The following is a 21,878-nucleotide window of genomic DNA, read 5'->3' on the forward strand; positions in this document are numbered from 1 at the left end:
ACTCAAGCCCAGATTCTCCAGGCCTCTGCTGAGCCAACCAGCACCTGCGTCATTAGTCAGCCCCCAACAGTGCTGATACCTGCCGTACGGGATGGTCACAAAACTTTATAACCAGTGTTGCGCTTCTTAAGAAAGAAAAACCGAGTTATGCATATATATTTATGCATATATATGAGCAAGAGACCAAAGGGTTAATCAGAAAAGAAATAATTTTCACATAAAGTGATCTGTCTTCCCTCTTTTTATTGTAAGCTCAGAGAGAATTGTAGCAATACAGCTTGAGCAATTTTCTTTTTTATGAATCTCGTGCTCAATTTATGAAAGCCATTTTGCAAGCCATTTACATGCAGTAAACCTTTGCTTTAAGGTTCTGTCGTTTGCCTTGATCATGATTATTTATAGTTCTCTCCGAAAGGCCCTTTCTGGTTTAGCTCTGGCGTACAGCACTACCCACGAGGCCAGTTTCTCCGGTGCCTTCTAAGCCGTGGCCATCAGCTAGGACGTGGGCGGTCTCGTTGCTTGGAATGTGGTCCTGTGGGAACAGAGCTCTCTGCATCGGGAGTCTTGGACTTTCAAACCAGCTGTACCCCTCCCTGGGTAATCACAGCCTTTCATGTGCCTTTTGTGAATGTTGCTTTGCTCACTTTTACAAAGGAAACAACAGTGTCTTCACCAGGTGGTGAGGCAGAGCTTCACCGAGGTCCTTTGTGTATATTTTATAGCATAAACTGTAAAAGCTAAGTTGCTTTATGAACTAGGCGATTATGACATGAGCTACTATAAATCACTAAAAAAGGAAAAGTATGTCTAATCTAAAATACTTGTGCTGTCCCTGCAGGAGTGTCAATGGCAGCACGGCCCTTTACTTTTGGCATGTGGTAGGCACTCAACTAAGTGTTGAATTCTCTTGATGAGTAAATTTGTTTGTTTGTTTGTTTGTTTTTGTTTTTCGAGACAGGGTTTCTCTGTATAGCTTTGGAGCCTGTCCTGGAACTCACTCTATAGCCCAGGCTGGCCTCGAACTCTCAGAGATCCACCTGCCTCTGCCTCCCAAGTGCTGGGATTAAAGGCATACGCCACCACCGCCTGGCGAGTAAATAAAATTTTGAGATGAAAGTCGAGGCATGGAATAGAACGCAGGATGAACAACATCAGCCCAAGCCTCCTACGGCTTGTACTTAAGATGGCTAGCCATTTGTGCACAAGTTGACAATGAGGTAGGATGTGGCTCTAGGTAAGAGAAGGGGGTGTGGTATAAGGAGGGTCTGGAACCCTCATGAGGGACTGATTATGTAAGGATGTTCTCTCCCTAATGCATAGTGAGTTTATCTACTTCCACCTTGCTTGTTCATATAAACATGGTCCTGTCAGGACAGGGTGCACACCCAGAAGAGTTAAGTTGAAATTCATGTAAAAAAGGGGATCCTAAAGCTGAGTGGTGGTGGCGCATGCCTTTAATCCCAGCACTTGGGAGGCAGAGCCAAGCAGATCTCTGTGAGTTCGAGGCCAGCCTGGTCTATAGCACGAGATCCAGGACAGGCTCCAAAACTACACAGAGAAACCTTGTCTCAAAAAGCCAAACCAAAAGAAGAAGAAGAAGAAGAAGGAGGAGGAGGAGGAGGAGGAGGAGGAGGAGGAGGAGGAGGAGGAGGAGGAGGAGGAAGAAGAAGAGGATCCCAAAGATGTGGGTATAATTATGGGACCCAACAGGATAAAGCAAAGTACCCAGAGATAAGCAATGGGAAATCACATGACTATCCTGAGAGGTGAAATACAGCTGAAGCTAGACCCTACAAAAATCTTTGTCAACACATTAGTCTATGTAGTCTGTTGTCTGATTCCTCTGTCAGCTATCAGGTAAAAATGAGCAGGAGTCCCCAAGAGTGTGTATGTGTGTGCTTCAGACCCTATGGTGGGGAGTCTCTTGGAGGACCAGTGTGGGAGATCGCGTCAGTCTGAAGCTGGGATCTGTCATTCTCTGCATTACAAGTAGCTCATTGAAGTGGGTGGGAAGCAGCTCTGTGGTTTCCTTGACTCCTTGGCACTTACCACGCACAGCCTTCTCAAGGTACGGAGCAGGAAAGAATGGACTATGCCCTCAACAACAAGAGGCGGGTCATCCGCTTGGTTCTGCAGTGGGCTGCCATGTATGGGGACCTCCTCCAAGAAGATGATGTGGCCATGGCTTTCCTGGAGGTATGTGGGGGTCATCCACTCCAAGACTATCCTTTTGTCCCATAGCACAGGGGTGTACAGCAAATTCTATAGAGATGTAATTGCCAGTTTTAGACTCCGTTAGCATGTTCTCTGTCAGAGAGGTAGTGCGATAAATAAAAACCTCATCCATTATCCCACCACCCTAACTCACCAAATGGTAGCATTGCAATGTGTTACCGTCTACTCTCTTCTCTTCCTGTGTTTGAAAGATGTGCAATCACGTTAGCACCCAGCATTTTGCAGGCTGCTTTCTTACTTAGTTCCATCAAGATTATTCCACATCAGTATGATCTTTGTAATAAAAAGTTCTGATTATTCATCAGTAGCTATCCACAAAGGCACTCATCTCTGCCTGTATTGTACCATTTTCTCCTTCCCAGAATAATTGTACAACAAACATTTTTGTGCATGTAGATCTGTCTTTAGTTACTTACTCTCTTAGGAGGAAGATTGCTAGGACAAATGGTAGGTGGACTTGGCTCCTAAGAAGCCGACTGATTCAATAAGGAATTGCCAGGGCAGCCAGGAGGCAGTTCTGAATGGACGTCGCTTCCTTGGTCAATACTACTGGCTCAGCTGTCTTTCTATCCTGTGGCTCACTGCAGCAGAGCTTTGACCTTTAACACTAGGTTAGGTAGTAGCCCATATCCACTGGTAGAGACCTGTACTGCTAATGGAACCAAGTTCTGTATATTACTGGCTTTTTGTTTCTGCACATAGCTATCCAGAATGAAGTTTGCTAATTCAGCACACTAGGAGGTAACCTACAGCAACTGACATGAAAATACTACATATGCTGTAATAAATATTTAAATTCTATGAATTATTTATTTCTGGGGTTCTCCATGTAGTATCCCAGACTGTAGTTGGTGACAGGTAGCTGACACAGGGAGACATGACTCTCCCAAGATAAGGGGGACAACTGTACTCACTCTCCTCCAGAATTCCACACGAACACTCCTGTACAGGTAGAAGACAGCGTGGTTCTGTTTCAAAATTTCCAGTCTGTTTGCTCTCAAATTAATTTTCCGAAAGAATTATGTCTCCTTCTTCCTTGCGTCATCTTTGATGAGGCCTCAGAGACAGTAGACTGTGGTGGGAGGTGGAGTCATTCAAGGAGTTAGGATTTTGAAAATAAGAAATATGGTGGCTTGAGACCATGTGCTGATTTGGGGCCCCTCCCTTAACTACCATGGTTGCCATGGTCGGCCATGGAGGCCACTGCTCCTGAGAGGCAGGGAGAATAGGTGCTGCTGCCACTCCTGGGTGATGGGCACAGCTCTGAGGGCATCAGATAGGATGGTGGCACAAGCCCACAGTGTTGAGGACCGGGACTGCGTTTGTACCGTCAACAACCACACTGGTGGTATATTAAATAAACAGCAAATACTAAAGTAATATCACAAATAAATATTAAGCTGGGTGGTGGTGGCATATGTCTTTAATCCCAGCACTCAGGGAGGCAGAGGCAGGCGGATCTCCATGAGTTCAGGACGGACAGAGCTACACAGAGAAACTCTGTCTCAAAAAAACCAAAAGAAAAAAATTATTAAAATTTCTTGGGGATACAAGAGCAAAAAGAAAAAAGTGTTTGAAGTGTAGATTGTCAGGTGGTGTATTCTTCCACACAGGTGTCATATAAGTTCACTTCAGTTTATTGTTTTAATTTTTGTTGTGGTAAAATGTAAACAACCTAACATTATTTTAGCGATTTTAAAATATACACATATTCACTGATGGTCATTTCATCACCATTATCTATTTCCGGGACCTTTTCTCATTAGCAATTTTTAATGTAAATGTTCACTCCCCCCTCCTTCTCTTCCTTCCTCCTCCCCCTCCCACCCTCTCCTCTCCATGAGGCTATAGTCTGGGGGTGCTAGCAACACTCATGGTCTAGGAGCGAGGCTCTTCTGCTCTCTAGACAACCATGCTCCGTTCAGCCCTCGCTAAGATCCTGTCACCTTTGCTGATGACAGGAATTCTACGTGTCTGTATCAGATGATGCCCGGATGATGGCTGCCTTCAAGGAGCAGCTGCCAGAGCTGGAGAAGATTGTCAAACAAATGTAAGGAGGGGCTTTGCTCTGGGGTGTCCTTTCCCCAACTGAGTGCCTGCCTCATGATTAGAACATCCTCCAAAAAAAGTCTTTGCCTACAAAAATGGCTAGCACTGGTCTATCATTAGTCACAACATGTTCTGATTTGTGTCGCAGGCCCCAGGCACAGGTGGCAGTGAGGCTGGGCGAGTAGAAGGCTGGATGCCCTCTTTGCTAGCAGGCTATGGAGAGGGAACCTGTCCTTTGACAAGTCCAGTTCTAGACACATGGGTCCTTACACTACCCAGCAATAAAATAGTCCGTGGGCATTTGGGGACATTTGAAGACAGTTACCCATATGGGAAATCCACTCTCTGCTGCTAAAGCTATTCATTGAAAATATACCTGTCCTTGTAGTGGTGAATTTGGGGGCTTTCCATGCTATTAATGAACTGTTAGGTTAAGTACTGGAGAGTGAGTAAGTGATAAGATTGACTTTGAAAGCCAGGAGCCAGGGCATTTAACCTCAGGTCTGCTCAGAATCTGCCTGTGGCTTGGCTGCCTCGCTGCACCTTGACCTCTGACTGTTAGGATGGGGGGCGGGGGTCTCCCATTGCCTCCCAGAGAGATTGTGTGATTTCACTGCCTAACACAAGATTGAAGTAATGTACAAATAAAGCAAGCTGAAAGAACAGTAGCGACAGTATTCAACGGTGGTATTCAACAGTGTGCTTTCTCTACTTCCTGTAGCTCAGAAGATGCGAAAGCCCCACAGAAGAAGGTAAGGGGTCTTCAGAGCCCAACACTGTCTGTCTGTACCCTCTAGCATTATGATTATTCGGAAACCCTGGATTACAGTATATTGGTGTGATGTCTCCTTTGTATATACAAAAATCAATTCGCTTCATTCCGGGGCTCTAATTGCTTCTAGACGCGTCTTCTCTTCTCTGAGTTGTTAGGGCACGTCAGTCACTTGCTCTCTCTCACATCACTGTGGTTATTACTTTTCCAGCACAAGGTGCTTTTGCAGCAGTTCAACACAGGGGATGAGAGGGCCCAGAAGCGCCAGCCTATTCGTGGTTCTGATGAGGGTGAGTAATCTCTCATGGGAAGTATTTATAGTCAGGCTAAAATCTGCCCCTGGAGATCATCACCTTGAAACCACAACCAAAAACAAACAAGCAAACAAACAAACAAAACCTACCTGCTCTTGGGTGTGGCCCTTGGACTCCTGATAAGTCATGTTCTTGGAGTCTGGTACCCAGACAGAGCTGAGATGCTGGCCCACACCTCACTGACACGGCCTCTCCTCAATTGTCCCTATCTCTTAGAAGAATGTGTGTTCTCTCAGGGCTTGGTTGTCAAGATTATCTATGAAGAACCGCTGGGAAGGCTGTGGGAACCTTATGGATTCCCGGAGCAAGGTGCAGCGCTCCTTCCCCTGCCCCGCTCAGAGCTGGGCTTCCAAGCAGGGAGTGTGCTCAGGCCCTGACCACAGATATCTAACTACTGTACAGAGCTTATGTTTTTCTCTGAATGCCCAAGGCCATTTTCTCACATTGCCAACTGTCTCTGAAGTTTTGTTTAAGGTCTACTGCGTGGACCATACCTATACCACCATCCGGGTGCCTGTAGCTGCCTCCGTGAAGGAGGTCATCAGCGCGGTGGCTGACAAACTCAGCTCTGGAGAAGGCTTGCTCATAGTCAAGATGAATTCTGGAGGAGGTAACAGCCTGGATTAGTATGGGGGGCTTTTGTGAAATAAGCCATCCTGTCCAATGAAAACCATGCAAGGAGCGGGCGAGGCCGTTTGTGGCTGATCCACAAGGATGGCAGAGATTGTGTGAGCTTCCAGGAATAACAGAAATACTGTGAGAAGAGGTGGGCTTCTCCGATGTCTAACATCCCCTATCTCAGGGGCCCACAGAAAGGAGAAGAGGAGAAGTGATTTATGGGAGGCAGCTGGGCCCGTAATCTCAGGCATCTGTCAGCCTGTGGCTCTTTCCGTCGGAACCATAAAAACTCTCTGGGCCTCAGTTTCCCGAGAAAGGTGCATGGAGTTTGACCAGCTAAGGTTCCAGGTGTCGGCAGAACTGAAGCTGGGGTGGTGTAGGACTCATTCTTTTCCCTTGATGACAATTTCCTCCTTCCCCAGCAGAGCCATGGAGCCCAGCTGGTCTAATAACATGAGCACTCCGCTCCCCAACCTGGGACTCAAACTCTTTCCTTGTCCCTGGTTATATCCTACCTGAAATGTCATCTTGTGTCACCATGTATGTCCTGACCACTTTCATGTAGCAATGACAGAGATGAATTAGACACCCTCTGTGTCCGTGAGTCACTCCCAGGCCAGGGAGGGGTTAGGAACTAAATGAACATTGGCACCCCATGCTGGCAGGGTTGGGAAGCGGTCACCCACAATGCAATGGGAGGGTGTAGGAAGGAGCCAGGAGGTCAAGTCCCCAGTGAAGGCTTCACGGCCATTTGAGGGGTCCTTTAGGAATGGAGGGAAGCATTTCTGGCTCGTATGAAGGTAGATGATTGCAATGATGCAGGATTTTAAAGTGGATGATGGCTTCTCAAGTAAGTCCTCCCCTTCTGTTTTTGTCCCAGTGGGTCTGGACCCAGGATGACTGCTATGGTTCATTTATTACATTCTTCCCATAGGTGTCCCAGTATACTGGGTATTCACTTAAATGATAGTGTGCTGTTGAAGCCTGCCCCTTGATGTCCCATCTAAAATCTTTACTGCCCCCTGACACATACTTTCTAACCTCTTCCCTGCTCTACTTTGTGGCCCTCATCCCATCTCACTAACACACACACACACACACACACACACACACACACTCATTCATTATCCCTCTGTGTTGACTGGGATTTTTATCTTTTATTTCTCTGTAATTATATTTTATCTCTATCTTTTCTTTATGTGTCCCTAGTGTCTGGAATGTAGTAAGTACTAAATATATATTCAGTAAACTAATTCGTAAAATATAGACAAGGGCTTAAAGTTGTTAATGCTGTGACCTTCCGAACTGGGAGCAAGTGAAAACAAAAAGATATATTTTGGCAACTAAAATCTGTGAGACCTCTGAAGCATTCCCCCAAGGTTTCTAACAGTGATCGTTCTACCTCCAAGGGACCAGGCTTTGTTACTATCAAGAAACCTAACTTGCTGTACAAATGGCTGTGTGGCTTTTGTAAATAATTACGGTTGCGGAGTAGATCTGGGTGTTTCTGCTCCTGTTGTGTGGTCATTTCTGATGGCATCCCAAGCACCGTGCAGCCATATGAAAGTTCTGTCTTTTTTATTCAGTGGATCCCTCTTCACCCCTGCGTTTTATGCAGGCGCATTTCATGTTCCGGTAATTCACCAAGCTGGCAATTTGTTGGTGTGATTAGGGCAGTGCAGCAAATCTCAGATGGATTTAATAGGCAATCTCCTGCTTTTTATGTTCACAGAAAAGGTGGTGCTGAAACCTAATGATGTTTCAGTATTTACGACACTCACCATTAATGGACGCCTGTTTGCCTGCCCGCGAGAGCAATTCGACTCATTGGTAGGTGTGAATGGCCTCCTCGGAACAGTGTGTGCAATCAGAAAACCTTGTCTGCAGCTTAATTTCACAGCCACACTGAGGCTGGTGGCTGAACATTCTCGACTGCCGTGTGTCTTGTTCAGCACTGTGGTCTGTCAGGAAAGCCTCAGGTACTCACTGGAGATGCTCCAAGCTTCAGATGCTCTTCTGTGGAAATTAGCCAAGCCACACTGCCATGGGGACATGGTTTAGTGCTCAGAACCTTGGTTGTGATTCATTTTATTGAAATGTCTTTAAGTTCAGTATTAATGTTCGAAATCGGAATGCTCAGATCAGGAGGGCAGTGATTAAAAAGGAAGCACCAGTCTGAGGAGACTCCTGGGGGAGACAGGTGGCAGGGCCGCCATCAGGTCTAGAAGGGCTCCTCCCTCAACATACTCTCAGGACCCTCAGAGGGATAGCAGAGGTCAGAACACTTGTCCCCAGCCACCCAGAACTCCTGCGAAGAAAAGACACATTCATTTCTGTTTATCCTATAACAGTTAAGTGTGGAATTGACTAGCCATTAAGAGATCTTAGAAGCCACAAGACTAGGTTCAGTTTCACAAAGCTGGTTTCCTCTGTGTCTGGACCCATGGGCTTCCCTTGTTAAAAAAGAAAAAAAAAGACAGTATGTGGATGAGAGGTAAACTCAAAATTTGGAGAGTGTTCCATTTCCTTAGTAGACGGATCTTGCTAGAACTTCAGATGGGAGTCAGGTTAGAGCGTGTAGTCGGAGTCCTTGGTAGAGTGTGAGGCCCTGGGTTTCGTCCCAGCACTGCACAAGATGTACTTCCAGATCTCGACAGAGCTCATTTTCCCTGGTCAGGACCCTGGTTTCTGCTTCAGGGAAAGCCACGGGGTTTTGTTCATTCATTTTTTTCAGATGTGGTCTTACTGTGTAACCCATGCTGGCCCCTAAGGATTTTGTTTGTTTGTTTGTTTTTGTTTTTGAGGGTTGTTTGTTTGTTTGTTTGTTTTCCAAGACAGGGTTTCTCTGTGTAGCCCTGGCTGTCCTGGAACTCACTCTGTAGTCCAGGCTGGTCCCAAACTCAGAGATCCACCTGCCTCTGCCTCGCAAGTGCTGGGATTAAAGGCGTGCGCCACTTCTAGGTTTTAATCCTCACTCCTTAGTCTCCCGAGTCCTGGGATTACAGGTGTGTGCCACCAGAGGCAGAAGGACAGCTCCCTGGACACCATCTTGTTTCACTTAAGGAAGAGCGAATGTTCCATGGTGCCTTTGACTCCCTACTCGGGCCCTCCTCCTAGCGACCAGCACAGGGAGAGCTGCACGGAGTCACGGCCCTTCTGTGTGTTCTTTGGGTCTTTAATCACCTGCCTTCAATTCCTCTCTGGATAAACATCTCTCCGCATTGAGCAATTAAGAAATAAATAAATGAGTAACCAGGAAACCACATAAAGACAGAAGCAGAAAAGTTGAGTCCACAAAGTTGTCCTCTGACCTCCCCGGGTGCCCTGAAACATTTGCCCTTCCTCTCCCCCCCCCCCCCACATCAGGCATGCACATAGAAATTTTGAAAAATTGCTGTGTGTCCAGCTACCCTCTCCTGGAAACTAACACCTTAAGCAGCCAGTGTTGCTGATGTTCCATGGAAGGTGCTGGGTGATGTGTTTGCCACACAGCGTGCTGGGGCCTCTCTTGCCTGCTGTTTCTTGGCTGCTGTGTTGAGCCAGGGGGCGGATACGTAGGCATGTGGACTGTCTCCAGCTCCCTGGGGGCAGACACTAACTTTTTAAGCTTCTGTTTATTGCACACAGTCCTTCGGCCTTCCAAGTTCTGGGCTCTTGCTTATCTTCCGTTTGAAGGCCTGAGTGGTTGGAAGGAATTTGCTTGGCAGCAAGGACCCTGGACACGAACCCCTCAGCTGGGGGTGCCATGTCTCTGTGTGCTCACAGAGGTTGGGCCTTGCCTGAAGAAGCCCCTTCTCAGACTTGCTAAAATGTTGCTGTGAGGACCATCCTTCTGAGGTCATCGGGAGGATGACTGCAGGGCAGAATGTCGACAGATCCACCAGCTCTATCAGCACACACTCACCAAGTGTCTGTTAAGCGCTCGGTGCTGTGCTAGCTCCTGTGGCCAATATGACAAGTGCCCCGGCGCATCTGTCCTTAGGACAATGACAGTCGAATTAGGATGAGAGTCACCCAAGTGGTCCAGAAGAAAATGATTTTAGTATCAAATCGTGCTGTCTACAACTGGTAGAGTGCCAGCGTTGATCCCACTGGGTAAGGGCTTGGCTTCGGGAGCGTTACTCTCCTGAAGTTCTGTTTGAGTATTAATGTTAGTACAAAGCCAGTTACAGCCAAGCTGCAGTGTGCTGGAATTCGGCTCTCCTTCAAGTCACTCACTGGTTCCTTAGACTTTTGTTATATCTCTGCCCCTTCGTTCCACGTTCTGTGGCTGTTTCGGACTGTGGGATAGTCTCAGAGACAAACCCTTCATAGTCCATGTTCCTCAAGGAGCTTGTGATGACCAGTGTGTCATCAGAGAGAACCGACTATGACAAGTTCCACTATGGGGAGGGGGGGAAAGTGTAGCACAATCAGAGAGGGATGCTAGGTGTAGGTTGCTTAGCCATCAGCTTGTCACTGACAATTAGCCCCCCCCCCCCAGCCTTTTTGTGTTAACTCTCTGGACATAGGACCGTGGTGATGCTATTCTTCCCATCACCTCCCCCCGGCATTAGTAAAAGTGTCATCTCTCAATGAGGTTGAGGGGAGGGGACTCTAGGGGTCCAGGGACGTGGGCTTGTCAGCTCTCAGACACTTGGGCTGGGCAGATCCTACGTAAGCTCTGCAGCGCCCCACCAGCAGGACATTTCCACAGGAAAATGGCACAAGGAAGTGTTTCCTGTGGGGTCCAGGCTCAGCATGTAAATCCCCCCCTTCAGAGAGAGGCACTCTTGCTGCTCATGGAAGAAACGTGAGGCGGGCCTGGTATTCCCACCCAAGGAAGATGGAGACTCTATAGGACTTTCTTTCACATCCTGGAGTGATCTAGGGATGACAGCCCAACATCCATTACCAAAAGAGCTTCCCATCTTGCTTAGTGTTGGAAACTCCACAGGACTTGTCGGGTTAATTAGTCCTATCTCTCACACGCCATGAAACCTGAAGGAAAGTGCTAGAGATGTGGGTAGATGGAGTCACTCCAGCTTCAGGGAAGGAGCCGACTCAGTGGATGGAGCCCAGAGCAGCTGTAGAGTGGAGCAGAGGGGCTGTGCTCACAGCGGCAGCTCTAGGAGGGGAGGGAGACCACAGAGAGCCAGCCTGACCTGAGCCATGGTCCTAAGACCTGGAATTTAAAAGCTTCATCTCCTGTTCCACCGAAGACTTGCCCTGGGCTGAGACCATTCTCACCTGGGCCCCTGAGCTGCGTGCCCATCAGCATCGGGGCTGTCTGCACCCTGAGCTGCGTGCCCATCAGCGTCGGGGCTGTTTGCACTCTGAGCTGCGTGCCCATCAGCGTCGGGGCTGTTTGCACTCTGAGCTGCGTGCCCATCAGTGTTGGGCCTGTTTGCAGTCGTTGCTTTCTGCCTGTTCTCCACGCTCTGCGGAGTGGGTTCACATCCAGCTCTGAGCCTGACGGTTGCACTAGCCACACTTCCCTGTGTGTTTGGAGCACTGTAACCCCTCCAGAAAGTGACCTAATTTGAGAGAGGGGACCTCCCTGGGCCAAGGACTGGGTTTACATGCTGCACTCAAATTGCTCCCATTTAATCCTCTTAACAAACCTTGGTATTAATACCCTAAGTTGCCAACTTAGATAGTATAACCCTGATTTCCTGGAGCTGGAGGCAGACAGTAAAAGATTAAGGGATCATGTCAAGCATGTGTTGCTGTAGTGGGGTTTATGTTTTCCAAGGCCAGCGCTAACACGATCTATTATCTTGCCTGTGACTAAACCTTGTCTCCTAAAGAGTCTCAGAGACTCTTTCAAAGCTGTTATTTGGTGCCTCTGTGCAATCTGTTCCTGCAAATCAGGTCTCCTGGCAGCTTCCCCACTTCCAAGCCACCCTTACCATCAGCCTGGCATGGGCCTTCCTGAGCAAAGCTTTTCTCGCTCACCTGCTCACTGGCTCTTTTAATCCTCCAGCACACACTGATTCCAAGTCTGCAGCATCTTTCAAAAGGTCCATTCAGGTGCCTCCACCTGCCTGTCTGTGTACCCAGTAGTCTAGTCTGTTGATGCTCTGTCTCCAGATGTTCAAATGAAGTCCAGCTAGTGACTGCATCCACAAGAAGCACAGCACCTGTTAGTGGAGGGGCACTCTATTATACTGTAAACTTGACTGCTCATCCCGCAGACCGAACTTTCCAGTGCGGGAACCACCCACACCCTGAACATGTCATTTCTTTGGTGTCTAGAACACAGGGGGCATTTATTGAATACAGTGGTAATGGTGATGCTGATGAAGCCTGTATAATATTAGTTTCTAACATGAGCCCTTTTCCTTACTAATGCTGGGGCTGGAGCCCACAGCCTTGAACATGCAAAGAAAGTGCTCAACCAGAGTTATATCCCTAGCCCTGTGACATGAATATTGAATATCTGAATAGTTAGCATCGTATTGGCAAATAGTGTTTTCCTCACTATGTGTTCTCAGTCTTTACAGGTAAGTGTTAAGGTTTTATACACTCCCTTGTCACTCACCTTACAAAGTAAAAACACTTTATAGAGCATTTCTCCAAATACAAAAGGAGATAAGTAAACCAAATGCAAACTTTTGACCAAGAGTCTTGGCCATAGTAGCAGAGTTTGGACTTGCCCCAAACATGGAAATAACTTCTCAGTCTAATAGCTCTCAGGGGCTAAGGACCTGGAAATCCTGTGTGGACTCAGTTCACAGCACTCTCCACCACCTCACCATTTTAAGGTGGTGTGTGAAGACATGGCTGTGGTAGCTTGACCTCAATCACCACCAGCAGTTAAGTGGTACTTACTGTGGGTGGAAATTCAAACTCCCATGCTAGTACTTGGCTTTAGAACAGTTTCCATGGGAACATGAGGGGAATGTCTTCAAGAGCATCTTTACCATGGAAAAGGAAGAGTTTCCAGGTACCTCCAAGCCTCAAGCAAAGGAGGACTGAGGTGTTTATCTAATTATTCTTATTATTATCAATAAAAACTCAGGAGTCAGATATTGGGGTAAGAACCTGAATGATCAGAGAAGTGGTGGAGAAGCAACCAGTAACCTCTTATCTCTTTTGTTCCTCCATCCAAAAGATGGAGACCCTCTCTAAGTCCCACCCTACTCCTTTCTGTCTCTCTGTCTGTCCTCAGTCCTCCGAAACCTCTATGGCTAATTTTGGTCAGCTAGTAGCTAGCTCCACCCTCTGATTCAAAGCAAACTTTATTGTCAGAATGCGATCAAAATATCACACAACGGAGACCCTTCCCAGGTCATCCTTTGCCGAATCTTACTTGCCATGGCTTGTAGTTGATTATGATGGTGGTGGTAATAACGATGATGATGATGGTGGTGGTGGTGATGATGGTGTGATGATGATGATGATGATGATGATGATGATGATGATGGTGGTGGTGGTGGTGGTGGTGGTGTGATGATGGTGATGGCAAAGATGGCCTTGAAGCAAGTACAGCAAACAGCAAAGGTATTTTTAACCTCAAAAACAACACTTCAAAATATGCCTCAAAGTGTTCCCCAAATCCTTTCCCATCAAAAACTCCCCAACGCATTTGACGCTCAGTACTTATTCCTTTTGTGGTTCTGATCCAGTTTTCCACAAACTATTCCCAGACTCCCTTGCCAGAACAAGAAGGCCCAACCACTGGGACAGTGGGAACTTTTGAACTGATGAGCTCAAAAGACTTGGCATACCAGATGACAACGTATGATTGGGAACTCTTCAACTGCGTGCATGAGGTAAAGTGGCCAGCCAGGAGTGTCCGTGGGTTGGTTCCGTAAGGTTCTGGAGGGGGCCCCCTTGCTTCACTCCACTGGCATTACTGGGTGCTGACATATGGAAGCCACATGATGGGTTTGTGCATGCTGAGCTTATAAAATCCTCAAATATTAAAGAAAAAAATCTCTGTGATGCTATGCTATGTCTTCCAGAGTCTATTAAGCCAATAACACCTAGTTTATATTTATATATTCCACACGCCTCATGAAGGCCCTTCAAATCTATATGACAAGTCACATCCGGGTTAGTGATTGAATTCACATCTGCTGCTCGATTGAACGCTTTCTTGACGAATAGAGGAGCCAGGCTGGCGTTTTGATTTAAAAGCCAACAAATAAGTGAAATTGTTTTCCTTTCTGTTCTAGCTGGAGCTAATCTACCACACATTTGGAAGGCATAATTTTAAAAAGACCACAGCAAACTTGGATTTGTTCCTGAGGAGATTTAATGAAATTCAGTTTTGGGTTGTTACCGAGATCTGCCTTTGTTCCCAGCTCAGCAAGCGGGTTCAGCTTTTGAAAAAGTTTATCAAGATAGCGGCTCAGTAAGTGTCTTTAACTTTGGAGGGGAAAAAATGAGTCTCTGAGCTGTGCTCTCGTGGGACCCATCTTAAAATGTAACGCAGGGTGGAAGAACTGCCAGCCGATGAGTTCTTGTAAGAGAAGAACGTCTTCTGGCTTTCTAATAGTTAACATCAATATATAAATTAACATCTTGGAAAACGGGTGCTGGGGGTCCAAGTGGGGCTCAGTTTTGCTCCAAACTCCTCAAATTGCCCCCCCCCCTTGTGTTTGAAGAGTGCTTTAAGTAAGCAAACGTCCCTTTGCAGAAACTTCTGTTGTAAGGCTTGAAGCCGGTGTCCCACATGACACGTTCTCACCAGTAGAGGGCAGTAGAACATGCTGGAACAACAGCTAATCCAACCCAGCCAGAATAAAATCAGTAAAAGGCATAAAGGCCAGCTAACCTGGTACTAGGAAATCATCTCCATAGACATCAGAGAAAGCACACATCTTATAAATATTCTATTTTAAATCACTTCTTGGGAAACAGTTTATTTGCTGCAGGGGCCAGCGAGGTTTCTCCCTGACATGAATTTAATCTTCTCTTGCTATTTAGATACGCCTGACGACCTCCTGTTTACTTCCATGTTTTTGGTATCACCACAGTACTAAAAATAAAAAAGCTAAATGTGGCTTGTGGCTGTGAGACTCCTTCCCTTTCTAAAGGCAGAGCCCGAGCTCAGGAAGGTTGAGAGAACACGTGGCCCTGGCCAGGCAATTTTCTTGAGCCAAACAGTTCGGATCCCACACAGAGTCTGATTTCCAGAGCTAAACAAAGAAGGAAAAGCTACTTGGTGTTTTATAGGTGCCAGCTTGCCAAATGCCGTGAGTTGTTTTGCCAAAAATGCTGAGGGTACAATGGAATACCAGATCCTTTCAATTCACATGCGGCTTGCTCTTTCTTTGGAAAAGCTAGCTATTTGAAGACAGGTTTAGTCCAGTGTGGCCACTTTCCCCAGCAGCACGAACAGCCTCTGTGCAGCGAGCAAATGCCTTCATGTGTTTGGAATGAGTGGATTATGGAAACTATGACAGGGTGTGCTTTCCCATCACAGGGAGCATGTTTTCTCTTCACCGTAGCCAGTGAGTGCCAAGTGCAGCGGGGAGGGGAGAGGGAGCCTGCCCGTTACTTTATGGAGGCAACACAGAGGAGCCTCTCTAAACAACCAGGGATTTTTTTTTTTTTATGTTTCTGCTTTTGTGATTTGTCCTTCTTCCTTCTGACTCCTGTTGATGATTTAGGTGGACGTAGCCTTCCCTATATGTCAGCTGGTTATTCAACCATTATTCAGCCATGTTCTGAGGCTCCTGTCCTGTAAGGAACCTGTTTACTCAGTCCGGCTGTTAAAGACGGCAGACTGACTATCTGTAACCCAGAGTCTACGAGAACGAAACAGAAAGCTGTAGTCAATAGTGTCTGTTTGGCCTGCTGTCTTTCGAGGGCTGCAGCATTTTCTTTAAGCTCTTGGCCCTGTTCGGAGCTTAGCAAAGTTGACGGACAGGACAGGCACAGGCGTTTTTATTCTTTGTTCACATGAGAAGAAATCGAGGCGTGCAGTCATCTCCTGACTTGCCTTGAATGGTAAGCAAAGTTGGTAACAGAGCAGGTCCGAGCTCCAGGTCATTCTCCCGCAGTCTCGTATACAAGACAAGGCAAGTGTATGTCCGTGGTGACGTTAGCTCCTGACCTGGGAGCCATTAACCAGCATCATAATGTCTTTGCTTGTTTTCTCACGTGTGATCTGACCCAGTGTAGTTCCTCCAAAGTGTTTTTTCCTATCTCCACAGGCATGTGGAGAAGTGCTCATCGCTAGTCTCTGAGTTCGGTATGAGCAGTCAAAGCAACCATTCAATGAGCCTTCTGCAAAAAAGTTTATTCTAACACGTATTTATGGCGCCGGTCAACTTAGATAACCATAAGGATTTGTGGTTATCGTGAAATGAGTGCTTTCCCTTTTTAGGGGCCTGGTAGGAAGAACTTGGGGTGTGGGTGTTGTTTTTTGCCATCAGGTACACCAAGTACCTGGGATAATGTCACCATTTTAATAAGAATTTATAGGCTTGGTCCATGTGCTTCATTCCCAAATATAGATTCATAAATACTCATAATGGCATAAACACAGATTGTCAACCTCAGGTCAGCTAAACAGAAAATAAGGTTATTTTGTTATTGATACGATAAATTATCTCCCAACTTCAAACTCCTGGAGAGCAAGTGCCCAACCCCCCAGGACCAACCACACCTTGGAAGCTGATACTTTTCAACAATCTAGTGTCATTAATACAGGATGCAGGAGCCAGGGTGGCCACAGCATTGTGACATCCTTAACGTCTCCCTACCTGCCAGGTCAGAGCATCCACCTCCAGGTCTCAATTTCTCCAACATTTTGCCTTCCCTTTTCCAATCCCATGGGATGTCTTCCTCTTCCCCCTTCCAGACTCGCCACAGCTTTTCGTAAGTTTAGGATTATAATAACAACCCTCTGGGGAGGTGAATTGAAACTATTTCTCACAACCCAAACCTCGGTGGCCAAAACCACCAACTTTCTAAAACTGTAGTGGGGTGTCAGCCAGCAGAGCGTGGCTACCCAAGCAGAACTCCTACAGCGCGTTAAATCTATCACTGCCAGTTCATATAAACGAGTCCTGATGAATATTAATGACTATCAGAAAATAGAACTCTATTTTTTTTTTTTAAATCTTGCTCAAGAGTGGCATTCTGCTTAAACACGTGCCTCTGGTGTTTCAGCTGCAAGGAGTACAAGAATCTGAATTCCTTTTTTGCCATCGTCATGGGACTTAGTAACGTCGCCGTGAGCCGCCTGGCACTAACGTGGGAGGTAAGCTGCTGCTGGGATCCAGCTGTGACTTTTGCTTTCGGAATAAAAACAGAGGCTCACCAGTGAGCTCTTCTATAGAAAGAGCGCTCACACTGGTGTAACAATGGGAAAGGTGGGACCCTTGGAGGGAGATGACCCATCTCCTTTTTCTAGTTACCTCAGAGTGAGAGTTTAAAAAGATACTGTCCAGGTGGGGGCCGTAGGGGGAGGGGCGGGGAACCTTAGCGTTTCCATCTCTACCATGTAAATAATCATAAATCCAGGTCTGACATAGAACGTGGAGGAACAGCATTGCTCAGACGACTACTGCAGAAGTCACTTTGCACACAGGTTCAATTGTCTCCAAACTGGCTGCTTATTGCTTTTGCTCTGAGCTTCCCTGTGATTGAAAGAGGGCAGAAGATCCATTTTATCCAAGTAGTCATTTTGCTTCTGGGAAAAGCAGCCCAGAGGCCAACTGTTGGGAGCAGCAGAGCACCTCGTGTCTCCTAACCACTTGGTGACTCCTCCCTTCAGAGAGGAGCAACAGTTGGCATGGACTGTCTTCGGAGCCAAAGTTATGCAGGTGTGTTATGAATTTCTGTAACAGATAGGACGAGTGACTCACGGACAGTTCAAAAACACCTTCCTTTGTCATTAGCTTAGTACTCAGAGTGTGCTGATCCCCTTTCATGTGACACAGTTGAAGAAATACTAAACTCTAATAGAACATACTCACAAAAATAGACCCTTGATAAATATACACAAGCATGTGTAAGAGGCACCACAGAAAGCGGGCAAGGAATGTCTGCGAGCCCCACTTTGCCGTGGTGCTGAATAGCAACTGTTTGCGTCCACACTCCCCTTGAAGTTATTTTCTACCCATTTCCCTCCTGAAACTATTTTCTCCCCCGACTCTCCTAAAAATTTCCATTGTTTATAAGGCGGGTCCTCACAAGTCCTTCTGTCTTTAGTTTCCCTTAAAATTCCAGACAGCATGCAGCATCAAACAGTTCATCCCCTGAATATAGGCATGAGGGAATTGGTGAGGCCTGTGAGCCACGCCGCTGTATCGTTTTCCAGCCCGTGGAAGAACAGAGTTGGTGTGCCAATAGTCAGCAAGCAATGAAACCATTGTGCGATGTCCATCTCACTGCCCAAGCTACCTGCAACCTCTAGAGACCTATGATTCCCCGCAGGTGGCCTGCCTCTTGCTTCTGATCCCCCACACAGAGTCCAAATGAGTTGGTTAGAAGAAAGGAAAGTTCTAAAGTTTTTGATGACCCCTGGAGGCCAGCCAGCTGTAGGTCCCATGTGACAGCAAGCAGAGAACTATCTGGGCCCTTCGGGCTGCCTCAAAGGCCCCTAGGGAGGCTCCAACCAGCTAATTGGCCAGTTTATTGTCAGCAAAAGGAGACAGCTAATTGGCCAGTCCTTTACTTTTACCAGTGTAAGAGTGCCATGAGTCTATGAACTTCCCTTCCTGTCCTTATGTGTGTGACAGAAAAGATCAGCCTCTTTGGACGTAGAAACCATTTCTTTTGTGAGTTGAAGTGTGTGTGTGTCGTTCTGTAAGGAGAACTTGCACTCACGAGCATCTGTGATTTGGATTATTTCTCGGTGTTTGATGAAAACCTCCCAAGGGCTTCTCACACAGCTCCGGTGAGCAGCAGAGTGGCCAAAGGAACGGTGCATGACCTCGGGGGACTGTAGAACAGTCAGTGAGCAAGGCTGAAATAAAGAGGCTTTTGGTAAGAAGGGCTTGAAGCAGGGCGGAAACCCCCATTTGAGGGGACGCCACTGGGAATGCTGGCCTTGGCCTAGTGACACATTGGGAGGACCAGTCCCTGTAGCAGAGGACTGCCTGTGTGTGGTAGGGGCTGAGCTACCTTCTCTGGCCACACCCACTATATTTCAGGAGCACTTCCTGTTGCCCCACCCCCACTCCGCATCATGACAGCAAAATGCCTGCTGGGCTTTCCTTGCCATCCCCTGGATGGACTAATGGCCCCTACTAAGACTCTTCTTTTGAAACAGTGTGTAGACAAAAAGACTTATTACCACGTTGCGTATTTCCTTTGTCTGAGAATCTGGCTAAGTTAAGAGACCTAGGGTGACAGAGGTGTGATCAAAAGCAGACCGTATCAATGAATGTTGACACAAAGGTTCTAACCCACATAGGTTTGTTCAGTATCTAGTCTTGGATATGTAGTCCTGGTTGGCCTTGAACACACTATGAAGACCAGGCTGGCTTGGAACTCACAGAGATCCACCTGTCTCTGCTTCCAGAGTATTGGATTAAAGTTGTGGGTTGCCATGACCAGCTCCAAAAAGGTCTATTTTTTTTTAATGGACTATATTTACTATCCAGTGTGGTGATGCTCCATGTGACATCCTCAGACCCCTAACACCCATCACAGCTTTCAGCCTTGAATTCGTCATCTGAGAGATAATAGAACGATTCCCACATCCTTGAAAATGGGTACTAGGGGATGTGGCGGAGGTTCAAGGCATTGGCTTCCAGAAACAAAATAGGAGTTTTACAGGTGTTTAAATGGGAATATGACCGTCTGAGCCACACACCTGAGAACAGGTTGGAGTTTTCTGAGGACTGCAGAGGGCTGGTTGGTAGAGTAGTCGTAGAAGGTAGACCTTGCCGAGCAGCTCAGGGCTGCTGGGAATCTCCAGGTCTCGGTACTGCTGATGCTTTCCCACTCTCACAATGGGGAAACACATCGCTCTGCTCCACCTAGGTTTGTCAGTAGAAAGTTCAGCTTTACAAAAGCGACTCTCAGCAAAGTAAGAAGCCATGGATTGAAAGGGAATCTGGTGCTGATCTCCTGGCCTCTCTCAGCACGTGTACTGAGTGGTGCTGCCGGGTACCAAACCCGTAGACACGGAGAAGCCAGTGTCCTTGGAGGACTCTGGCGGTCTCCATTAGAGCCAGGCAGGGAAAGCATGCAGAAGGGCCTGTGTGGAGGGGCAGCTCGAAGCACGGAAAGGAAGTGGCAGAGAAGCAAGCAGGGACTGTGAACCCAAGCAGCCAGGGGTGACCAGCTGTGGCTTAGGGACACGCAGGCCCTGAGACTAACTCCCTCCATCTGTAAAATACAGGTTTCAACTACTCAAAGGAAACTGAGCACCCCTGTACCTCAGCACTGTTGGGCATGGAGGAAATACCAGTTTAAAAAAAGAAAAACTCTAAGAAGGCCCTTTTCTCACAGGCTTTCTTTGTAACGAAGGAGGAAGGCTGCATCATTCCTAAGACTCTTTTATCCTAACATTCTCCAGTCTAAATGTCTAATTGGGGGACCCAAAGAGTTAATAGAAACAAGGTTGGAGGGTCTAGGCCACTTGGAGTCTCAGGAATGCAGCAATCCTGATTATGAATCATCCAGTCAAGAATATATTATAAAAGCAGTCAGGCCAAGACATCCATAGCTTCTTGGAGTTCAACTACGTTAAAACTTTTCAAAGGCAAGTTCTCTATACTCCAGGAATTATCCTCAAGTGAGAGGGCACACGGTAGTTCATCCTGGCTCAGAGGTGTTTGACTAGGGGCCAGAAGAAATGCATTTCCCTTAGAAACGGTAGCACATGCAATCCATATCTAGATATAGGATCTGACAGATGTGTGTGTCATTTTCGTTTTATTAACAGAAACTGCCAAGCAAGTTTAAGAAGTTCTATGCAGAGTTTGAGAGCTTAATGGTAAGTGACAGTGGCTTCTTTATTCTGTTCACTGTCCGCATTAATCCAATTTCTGATTAGCTCAAGTTCTCATTGCAGAAATTTTATCTGTCCTTGTATGACTTTAAGAAGTTTATGACCCCTTTTAGTGCTGCTAAAACAAGCATGTCTGACTAATGAATGACACCCTCAGGAACTAACTTAAAGAGGACTTATGTCCCACATAAGGTCAATTTGTGTAACTTAGAAAAGCAGTGTAATAGGGTCCTACCTAACACAGCTCAGGTTGGCTATGGGTTGGAAGCTACATCTCTTGGCTTGCCAAAATTATGTCTCCCCGTTGTCTGGGAGGTGTTACCAGCCAGGAAAGGGATGAATGGGTCTTGCTGGGAGGCAGGGGATGGTTCAGAGGGCGAGTTAGGACTGGCTATGTGAGGTAGGGGATGGGGTGGGGAGCCAGCCTTCGGGAGGGAGGTGGGGCTCCGGGGAGTGGGGAATCTGTGGAGGTTTGTTCTACGCTGTTCATTTTTTGCATAGAGAGCAATGCTTCCCCTTGGCTCCTGTAGGCTCCTTCAAACCAGAATGGAAACGAACACACGATACTGTCTCACCCCTATGTGAAGTTGTTTTAAAACCAATCAAACCTGTTTAAATCTGCCTTGCTTCCATAGTTACATCTCACCCCAAATACCTGATTGTGGGATGATGAGGCTATGCATGCTAAGAGGTTAAAAAGGGGGTGTGGTATGTCTCACTCATCACTGACAAGCAACACTTTGTTTCTCCCAAGGATCCTTCCAGAAACCACAGGGCCTACAGGCTGACGGCAGCTAAACTGGATCCTCCCCTCATCCCTTTCATGCCCTTGCTTATTAAAGGTAAGCTGAAGACACACCCAGGCCAGGCAGGAGGGAGCACTTGAGGGGTGAAGATGACCTACACCCTCTGAGAGGGCTGTTTTGACAGAAAGACCCTCTTTCTACCTCCTGTGATTCCCTCCCGCTCTTGGGCCTAAGTGTCC

The 21,878-nt window shown here is 46.9% G+C and overlaps 1 protein-coding gene across 6 annotated transcripts in view; it reads left to right on the forward strand.

Annotated features, from left to right (window-relative positions):
* Rapgef4 (Rap guanine nucleotide exchange factor 4) overlaps nt 1-21,878 on the forward strand; it is a 285,071-nt gene that overhangs the window by 248,428 nt on the left and 14,765 nt on the right. For all 6 annotated transcript variants that reach the window (XM_059260693.1, XM_059260689.1, XM_059260690.1 and 3 more), the window contains 11 exons: nt 2,046-2,196; nt 4,197-4,285; nt 5,006-5,036; nt 5,268-5,346; nt 5,834-5,980; nt 7,721-7,818; nt 13,620-13,745; nt 14,151-14,329; nt 17,098-17,188; nt 20,828-20,878; nt 21,648-21,735. In XM_059260693.1, coding sequence (XP_059116676.1) covers nt 2,046-2,196; nt 4,197-4,285; nt 5,006-5,036; nt 5,268-5,346; nt 5,834-5,980; nt 7,721-7,818; nt 13,620-13,745; nt 14,151-14,329; nt 17,098-17,188; nt 20,828-20,878; nt 21,648-21,735 — 1,130 coding nt within the window. The remainder of the gene's footprint in view (nt 1-2,045; nt 2,197-4,196; nt 4,286-5,005; nt 5,037-5,267; nt 5,347-5,833; nt 5,981-7,720; nt 7,819-13,619; nt 13,746-14,150; nt 14,330-17,097; nt 17,189-20,827; nt 20,879-21,647; nt 21,736-21,878) is intronic.

The sequence above is a fragment of the Peromyscus eremicus genome, chromosome 4, assembly GCF_949786415.1.
Source record: "Peromyscus eremicus chromosome 4, PerEre_H2_v1, whole genome shotgun sequence".
Classification (NCBI taxonomy): Eukaryota; Metazoa; Chordata; class Mammalia; order Rodentia; family Cricetidae; genus Peromyscus; species Peromyscus eremicus.